General features: G+C 46.1%; 1 protein-coding gene across 1 annotated transcript in view; it reads right to left on the bottom strand.

Annotated features, from left to right (window-relative positions):
- The window catches only part of LOC310959713 (globoside alpha-1,3-N-acetylgalactosaminyltransferase 1-like), a 32127-nt gene that overhangs the window by 20760 nt on the left and 1367 nt on the right, over positions 1 to 10000 (bottom strand). Inside the window, 1 exon segment of the mRNA XM_083931171.1 lies at positions 4615 to 5580. Within this exon segment, the coding sequence (XP_083787297.1) occupies positions 4615 to 4673 (59 nt within the window). The 5' untranslated portion in view covers positions 4674 to 5580.

Below are 10000 nucleotides of genomic sequence, written 5' to 3'. Positions count from 1 at the left end.
GCGTGTCTGTGATGAACCACAGCGTGTCTGTGATAAACTACAGCGCGTCTGTGATAAACTACAGCGCGTCTGTGATAAACTACAGCGTGTCTGTGATGAACTACAGCGTGTCTGTGATGAACTACAGCGTGTCTGTGATGAACTACATCGTGTCTGTGATAAACTACAGCGCGTCTGTGATAAACTACAGCGTGTCAGTGATGAACTACAGCGTGTCAGTGATAAACTACAGCGTGTCAGTGATGAACTACATCGTGTCTGTGATAAACTACAGCGTGTCTGTGATGAACTACAGCGTGTCTGTGATGAACTACAGCGTGTCTGTGATGAACTACAGCGTGTCTGTGATAAACTACAGCGTGTCTGTGATGAACTACAGCGTGTCTGTGATAAACTACAGCGTGTCTGTGATAAACTACAGCGTGTCTGTGATAAACTACAGCGTGTCTGTGATAAATTACAGCGTGTCTGTGATAAACTACAGCGTGTCTGTGATAAACTACAGCGTGTCTGTGATGAACTACAGCGTGTCTGTGATAAACTACAGCGCGTCTGTGATAAACTACAGCGCGTCTGTGATGAACTACAGCGTGTCTGTGATAAACTACAGCGTGTCTGTGATAAACTACAGCGTGTCTGTGATAAACTACAGCGTGTCTGTGATAAACTACAGCGTGTCTGTGATAAACTACAGCGTGTCTGTGATAAACTACAGCGTGTCTGTTAAACTACAGCGTGTCTGTTAAACTACAGCGCGTCTGTGATGAACTACAGCGTGTCTGTGATGAACTACAGCGTGTCTGTGATAAACTACAGCGTGTCTGTGATAAACTACAGCGTGTCTGTTAAACTACAGCGCGTCTGTGATGAACTACAGCGTGTCTGTGATGAACTACAGCGTGTCAGTGATAAACTACAGCGTGTCTGTGATGAACTACAGCGTGTCTGTGATAAACTACAGCGCGTCTGTGATGAACTACAGCGTGTCAGTGATGAACTACAGCGTGTCTGTGATGAACTACAGCGTGTCTGTGATAAACTACAGCGTGTCTGTGATAAACTACAGCGCGTCTGTGATGAACTACAGCGTGTCTGTGATAAACTACAGCGTGTCTGTGATGAACTACAGCGTGTCAGTGATAAACTACAGCGTGTCAGTGATGAACTACATCGTGTCTGTGATAAACTACAGCGTGTCTGTGATGAACTACAGCGTGTCTGTGATGAACTACAGCGTGTCTGTGATGAACTACAGCGTGTCTGTGATGAACTACAGCGTGTCTGTGATAAACTACAGCGTGTCTGTGATAAACTACAGCGTGTCTGTGATAAACTACAGCGTGTCTGTGATAAATTACAGCGTGTCTGTGATAAACTACAGCGTGTCTGTGATAAACTACAGCGTGTCTGTGATAAACTACAGCGTGTCTGTGATGAACTACAGCGTGTCTGTGATAAACTACAGCGCGTCTGTGATAAACTACAGCGCGTCTGTGATGAACTACAGCGTGTCTGTGATAAACTACAGCGTGTCTGTGATAAACTACAGCGTGTCTGTGATAAACTACAGCGTGTCTGTGATAAACTACAGCGTGTCTGTGATAAACTACAGCGTGTCTGTGATAAACTACAGCGTGTCTGTGATGAACTACAGCGTGTCAGTGATAAACTACAGCGTGTCAGTGATAAACTACAGCGTGTCTGTGATAAACTACAGCGTGTCTGTGATGAACTACAGCGTGTCTGTGATGAACTACAGCGTGTCTGTGATGAACTACAGCGTGTCTGTGATAAACTACAGCGTGTCTGTGATAAACTACAGCGTGTCTGTGATGAACTACAGCGTGTCTGTGATGAACTACAGCGTGTCTGTGATGAACTACAGCTTGTCTGTGATGAACTACAGCGTGTCTGTGATGAACTACAGCGTGTCTGTGATAAACTACAGCGTGTCTGTGATGAACTACAGCGTGTCAGTGATAAACTACAGCGTGTCTGTGATGAACTACAGCGTGTCGGTGATAAACTACAGCGTGTCAGTGATAAACTACAGCGTGTCAGTGATAAACTACAGCGTGTCTGTGATGAACTACAGCGTGTCAGTGATAAACTACAGCGTGTCTGTGATGAACTACAGCGTGTCAGTGATCAACTACAGCGTGTCAGTGATCAACTACAGCGTGTCTGTGATGAACTACAGCTTGTCTGTGATGAACTACAGCGTGTCTGTGATGAACTACAGCGTGTCGGTGATGAACTACAGCGTGTCTGTGATAAACTACAGCGTGTCTGTGATAAACTACAGCGTGTCTGTGTTAAACTACAGCGTGTCTGTGTTAAACTACAGCGTGTCTGTGATAAACTACAGCGTGTCTGTGATAAACTACAGCGTGTCTGTGATGAACTACAGCGTGTCTGTGATAAACTACAGCGTGTCAGTGATGAACTACAGCGTGTCTGTGATAAACTACAGCGTGTCTGTGATAAACTACAGCGTGTCAGTGATGAACTACAGCGTGTCTGTGATGAACTACAGCGTGTCTGTGATGAACTACAGCGTGTCAGTGATGAACTACAGCGTGTCAGTGATGAACTACAGCGTGTCTGTGATGAACTACAGCGTGTCTGTGATGAACTACAGCGTGTCTGTGATAAACTACAGCGTGTCTGTGATAAACTACAGCGTGTCTGTGATAAACTACAGCGTGTCTGTGATAAACTACAGCGTGTCTGTGATGAACTACAGCGTGTCAGTGATAAACTACAGCGTGTCAGTGATAAACTACAGCGTGTCTGTGATAAACTACAGCGTGTCTGTGATGAACTACAGCGTGTCTGTGATGAACTACAGCGTGTCTGTGATGAACTACAGCGTGTCTGTGATAAACTACAGCGTGTCTGTGATGAACTACAGCGTGTCTGTGATGAACTACAGCGTGTCTGTGATGAACTACAGCTTGTCTGTGATAAACTTTAGCGTGTCTGTGATGAACTACAGCGTGTCTGTGATGAACTACAGCGTGTCTGTGATAAACTACAGCGTGTCTGTGATGAACTACAGCGTGTCAGTGATAAACTACAGCGTGTCTGTGATGAACTACAGCGTGTCGGTGATAAACTACAGCGTGTCAGTGATAAACTACAGCGTGTCAGTGATAAACTACAGCGTGTCTGTGATGAACTACAGCGTGTCAGTGATAAACTACAGCGTGTCTGTGATGAACTACAGCGTGTCAGTGATCAACTACAGCGTGTCAGTGATCAACTACAGCGTGTCTGTGATGAACTACAGCTTGTCTGTGATGAACTACAGCGTGTCTGTGATGAACTACAGCGTGTCGGTGATGAACTACAGCGTGTCTGTGATAAACTACAGCGTGTCTGTGATAAACTACAGCGTGTCTGTGTTAAACTACAGCGTGTCTGTGTTAAACTACAGCGTGTCTGTGATAAACTACAGCGTGTCTGTGATAAACTACAGCGTGTCTGTGATGAACTACAGCGTGTCTGTGATAAACTACAGCGTGTCAGTGATGAACTACAGCGTGTCTGTGATAAACTACAGCGTGTCTGTGATAAACTACAGCGTGTCAGTGATGAACTACAGCGTGTCTGTGATGAACTACAGCGTGTCGGTGATGAACTACAGCGTGTCTGTGATAAACTACAGCGTGTCTGTGATGAACTACAGCGTGTCAGTGATGAACTACAGCGTGTCTGTGATGAACTACAGCGTGTCTGTGATGAACTACAGCGTGTCTGTGATGAACTACAGCGTGTCGGTGATGAACTACAGCGTGTCGGTGATAAACTACAGCGTGTCAGTGATGAACTACAGCGTGTCGGTGATGAACTACAGCGTGTCGGTGATAAACTACAGCGTGTCTGTGATGAACTACAGCGTGTCAGTGATCAACTACAGCGTGTCAGTGATCAACTACAGCGTGTCTGTGATGAACTACAGCTTGTCTGTGATGAACTACAGCGTGTCTGTGATGAACTACAGCGTGTCGGTGATGAACTACAGCGTGTCTGTGATAAACTACAGCGTGTCTGTGATAAACTACAGCGTGTCTGTGTTAAACTACAGCGTGTCTGTGTTAAACTACAGCGTGTCTGTGATAAACTACAGCGTGTCTGTGATAAACTACAGCGTGTCTGTGATGAACTACAGCGTGTCTGTGATAAACTACAGCGTGTCAGTGATGAACTACAGCGTGTCTGTGATAAACTACAGCGTGTCTGTGATAAACTACAGCGTGTCAGTGATGAACTACAGCGTGTCTGTGATGAACTACAGCGTGTCTGTGATGAACTACAGCGTGTCGGTGATGAACTACAGCGTGTCTGTGATAAACTACAGCGTGTCTGTGATGAACTACAGCGTGTCAGTGATGAACTACAGCGTGTCTGTGATGAACTACAGCGTGTCTGTGATGAACTACAGCGTGTCTGTGATGAACTACAGCGTGTCGGTGATGAACTACAGCGTGTCGGTGATAAACTACAGCGTGTCAGTGATGAACTACAGCGTGTCGGTGATGAACTACAGCGTGTCGGTGATAAACTACAGCGTGTCAGTGATGAACTACAGCGTGTCAGTGATGAACTCACCCCAGCAGCAGCAGCAGCAGCAGAACCACAGACACAGATTTACAGTTCAGCAGCTGCATCTCTGAGGATGAAGACCGGGACCAGGACCAGGACCAGAACAGACCAGGACCAAGACCAGGACCAGGACCAGGACCAGGACAGGGACCGGGACCAGGACCAGGACCAGGACAGGGACCAGGACAGGGACCAGGACCAGGACAGACCAGGACAGACCAGGACCAGGAGCAGGAGCAGGAGCAGACCAGGACCAGGACCAGGACCAGACCAGGACCAGGACCAGACCAGGACCAGGATCAGGACCAGGACAGACCAGGACCAGGACCAGGACAGACCAGGACCAGGACAGGGACCGGGACCAGGACCAGGACCAGGACAGGGACCAGGACAGGGACCAGGACCAGGACAGACCAGGACAGACCAGGACCAGGAGCAGGAGCAGGAGCAGACCAGGACCAGGACCAGGACCAGACCAGGACCAGGACCAGACCAGGACCAGGATCAGGACCAGGACAGACCAGGACCAGGACCAGGACAGACCAGGACGGACCAGGACCAGGATCAGGACCAGGATCAGGACCAGACCAGGACCAGGACCAGGAGCAGGAGCAGACCAGGACCAGGACCAGGACCAGACCAGGACCAGGATCAGGACCAGGACCAGGACCAGGACCAGGACAGACCAGGACAGACCAGGACCAGGATCAGGACCAGGACCAGGACCGGGACCAGGACAGACCAGGACCAAGACCAGGACCAGGACCAGGACCAGGACCGGGACCAGGACAGACCAGGACCAAGACCAGGACCAGGACCAGGACCAGGACCAGGACCAGGACCGGGACCAGGACCGGGACCAAGACCAGGACCAGACCAGGACCAGGAGCAGTCCTTACTCCAGACCAGGTCCTCAGAGTCCAGGTTCAGGTCTGAGGAGACGACTCGTCCGTCTACAGGAAGGAGTTGGTCCTGAGAGACAGACGGACGAGTTTCAACATGTTAAAGTGTGACTCTAGGAGCATAAACGTGTGTTAAAGTGTCCTCTAGGAGCATAAACGTGTGTTAAAGTGTCCTCTAGGAGCATAAACGTGTGTTAAAGTGTCCTCTAGGAGCATAAACGTGTGTTAAAGTGTCCTCTAGGAGCATAAACGTGTGTTAAAGTGTCCTCTAGGAGCATAAACGTGAGTTAAAGTGTCCTCTAGGAGCATAAACGTGTGTTAAAGTGTCCTCTAGGAGCATAAACGTGTGTTAAAGTGTCCTCTAGGAGCATAAACGTGTGCTAAAGTGTCCTCTAGGAGCATAAACGTGTGTTAAAGTGTCCTCTAGGAGCATAAACGTGTGCTAAAGTGTCCTCTAGGAGCATAAACGTGTGTTAAAGTGTCCTCTAGGAGCATAAACGTGTGTTAAAGTGTCCTCTAGGAGCATAAACGTGTGTTAAAGTGTCCTCTAGGAGCCTAAACGTGTGCTAAAGTGTCCTCTAGGAGCATAAACCTGTGTTAAAGTGTCCTCTAGGAGCATAAACGTGTGCTAAAGTGTCCTCTAGGAGCATAAAGGTGTGCTAAAGTGTCCTCTAGGAGCATAAACGTGTGCTAAAGTGTCCTCTAGGAGCATAAACGTGTGTTAAAGTGTCCTCTAGGAGCATAAACGTGTGTTAAAGTGTCCTCTAGGAGCATAAACGTGTGCTAAAGTGTCCTCTAGGAGCATAAACGTGTGTTAAAGTGTCCTCTAGGAGCATAAACGTGTGTTAATGTGTCCTCTAGGAGCATAAACGTGTGCTAAAGTGTCCTCTAGGAGCATAAACATGTGTTAAAGTGTCCTCTAGGAGCATAAACGTGTGTTAAAGTGTCGGAGCATAAACGTGTGTTAAAGTGTCCTCTAGGAGCATAAACGTGTGTTAAAGTGTCCTCTAAGAGCATAAACGTGTGTTAAAGTGTCCTCTAGGAGCATAAACGTGTGTTAAAGTGTCCTCTAAGAGCATAAACGTGTGTTAAAGTGTCCTCTAGGAGCATAAACGTGTGTTAAAGTGTCCTCTAGGAGCATAAACGTGTGCTAAAGTGTCCTCTAGGAGCATAAACGTGTGTTAAAGTGTCCTCTAGGAGCATAAACGTGTGTTAAAGTGTCCTCTAGGAGCATAAACGTGTGCTAAAGTGTCCTCTAGGAGCATAAACGTGTGTTAAAGTGTCGGAGCATAAACGTGTGTTAAAGTGTCCTCTAGGAGCATAAACGTGTGTTAAAGTGTCCTCTAGGAGCATAAACGTGTGCTAAAGTGTCCTCTAGGAGCATAAACGTGTGTTAAAGTGTCGGAGCATAAACGTGTGTTAAAGTGTCCTCTAGGAGCATAAACGTGTGTTAAAGTGTCCTCTAGGAGCATAAACGTGTGTTAAAGTGTCCTCTAGGAGCATAAACGTGTGCTAAAGTGTCCTCTAGGAGCATAAACGTGTGTTAAAGTGTCCTCTAGCAGCATAAACGTGTGTTAAAGTGTCCTCTAGGAGCATAAACGTGTGCTAAAGTGTGACTCTAGGAGCATAAACGTGTGTTAAAGTGTCCTCTAGGAGCCTAAACGTGTGTTAAAGTGTCCTCTAGTAGCATAAACGTGTGTTAAAGTGTCCTCTAGCAGCATAAACGTGTGCTAAAGTGTCCTCTAGGAGCATAAACGTGTGTTAAAGTGTCCTCTAGGAGCATAAACGTGTGTTAAAGTGTCGGAGCATAAACGTGTGTTAAAGTGTCCTCTAGGAGCATAAACGTGTGCTAAAGTGTCCTCTAGGAGCATAAACGTGTGTTAAAGTGTCCTCTAGGAGCATAAACGTGTGTTAAAGTGTCCTCTAGGAGCATAAACGTGTGTTAAAGTGACCTCTAGGAGCATAAACGTGTGCTAAAGTGTCCTCTAGGAGCATAAACGTGTGTTAAAGTGTCCTCTAGGAGCATGAACGTGTGTTAAAGTGTCCTCTAGGAGCATAAACGTGTGTTAAAGTGTCCTCTAGGAGCATAAACGTGTGTTAAAGTGTCCTCTAGGAGCATAAACGTGTGCTAAAGTGTCCTCTAGGAGCATAAACGTGTGTTAAAGTGTCCTCTAGGAGCATAAACGTGTGCTAAAGTGTCCTCTAGGAGCATAAACGTGTCCTAAAGTGTCCTCTAGGAGCATAAACGTGTGCTAAAGTGTCCTCTAGGAGCATAAACGTGTGTTAAAGTGTCCTCTAGGAGCATAAACGTGTGCTAAAGTGTCCTCTAGGAGCATAAACGTGAGTTAAAGTGTCCTCTAGGAGCATAAACGTGTGTTAAAGTGAACTCTAGGAGCATAAACGTGTGCTAAAGTGTCCTCTAGGAACATAAACGTGTGCTAAAGTGTCCTCTAGGAGCATAAACGTGTGTTAAAGTGTCCTCTAGGAGCATAAACGTGTGCTAAAGTGTCCTCTAGGAGCATAAACGTGTGTTAGTGTCCTCTAGGAGCATAAACGTGTGTTAAAGTGTCCTCTAGGAGCATAAACGTGTGTTAAAGTGTCCTCTAGGAGCATAAACGTGTGCTAAAGTGTCCTCTAGGAGCATAAACGTGTGCTAAAGTGTCCTCTAGGAGCATAAACGTGTGCTAAAGTGTCCTCTAGGAGCATAAACGTGTGTTAAAGTGTCCTCTAGGAGCATAAACGTGTGCTAAAGTGTCCTCTAGGAGCATAAACGTGTGCTAAAGTGTCCTCTAGGAGCATAAACGTGTGTTAAAGTGAACTCTAGGAGCATAAACGTGTGCTAAAGTGTCCTCTAGGAGCATAAACGTGAGTTAAAGTGTCCTCTAGGAGCATAAACGTGTGCTAAAGTGTCCTCTAGGAGCATAAACGTGTGTTAAAGTGAACTCTAGGAGCATAAACGTGTGCTAAAGTGTCCTCTAGGAGCATAAACGTGTGTTAAAGTGTCCTCTAGGAGCATAAACGTGTGCTAAAGTGTCCTCTAGGAGCATAAACGTGTGCTAAAGTGTCCTCTAGGAGCATAAACGTGTGCTAAAGTGTCCTCTAGGAGCATAAACGTGTGCTAAAGTGTCCTCTAGGAGCATAAACGTGTGTTAAAGTGTCCTCTAGGAGCATAAACGTGAGTTAAAGTGTCCTCTAGGAGCATAAACGTGTGCTAAAGTGTCCTCTAGGAGCATAAACGTGTGTTAAAGTGTCCTCTAGGAGCATAAACGTGTGTTAAAGTGTCCTCTAGGAGCATAAACGTGTGTTAAAGTGTCCTCTAGGAGCATAAACGTGTGCTAAAGTGTCCTCTAGGAGCATAAACGTGTGTTAAAGTGTCCTCTAGGAGCATAAACGTGTGTTAAAGTGTCCTCTAGGAGCATAAACGTGTACTAAAGTGTCCTCTAGGAGCATAAACGTGTGCTAAAGTGTCCACTAGGAGCATAAACGTGTGTTAAAGTGTCCTCTAGGAGCATAAACGTGTGTTAAAGTGTCCTCTAGGAGCATAAACGTGTACTAAAGTGTCCTCTAGGAGCATAAACGTGTGATAAAGTGTCCTCTAGGAGCATAAACGTGTGTTAAAGTGTCCTCTAGGAGCATAAACGTGTGTTAAAGTGTCCTCTAGGAGCATAAACGTGTGCTAAAGTGTCCTCTAGGAGCATAAACGTGTGTTAAAGTGTCCTCTAGGAGCATAAACGTGTGTTAAAGTGTCCTCTAGGAGCATAAACGTGTGTTAAAGTGTCCTCTAGGAGCATAAACGTGTGTTAAAGTGTCCTCTAGGAGCATAAACGTGTGTTAAAGTGTCCTCTAGGAGCATAGACGTGTGCTAAAGTGTCCTCTAGGAGCATAAACGTGTGTTAAAGTGTCCTCTAGGAGCATAAACGTGTGTTAAAGTGTCCTCTAGGAGCATAAACGTGTGTTAAAGTGTCCTCTAGGAGCATAAACGTGTGCTAAAGTGTCCTCTAGGAGCATAAACGTGTGCTAAAGTGTCCTCTAGGAGCATAAACGTGTGCTAAAGTGTCCTCTAGGAGCATAAACGTGTGTTACAGTGTCCTCTAGGAGCATAAACGTGTGTTAAAGTGTCCTCTAGGAGCATAAACGTGTGTTAAAGTGAACTCTAGGAGCATTAACGTGTGCTAAAGTGTCCTCTAGGAGCATAAACGTGTGCTAAAGTGTCCTCTAGGAGCATAAACGTGTGTTAAAGTGTCCTCTAGGAGCATAAACGTGTGCTAAAGTGTCCTCTAGGAGCATAAACGTGTGTTAAAGTGTCCTCTAGGAGCATAAACGTGTGTTAAAGTGTCCTCTAGGAGCATAAACGTGTGTTAAAGTGTCCTCTAGGAGCATAAACGTGTGTTAAAGTGTCCTCTAGGAGCATAAACGTGTGTTAAAGTGTCCTCTAGGAGCATAAACGTGTGCTAAAGTGTCCTCTAGGAGCATAAACGTGTGTTAAAGTG

This window comes from Echiichthys vipera (genome assembly GCF_963691815.1).
Source record: "Echiichthys vipera genome assembly, chromosome: 17".
Classification (NCBI taxonomy): Eukaryota; Metazoa; Chordata; class Actinopteri; order Perciformes; family Trachinidae; genus Echiichthys; species Echiichthys vipera.
The sequence above is the reverse complement of the archived record's forward strand: the minus strand, read 5'-3'. Positions and strand labels throughout refer to the sequence as shown.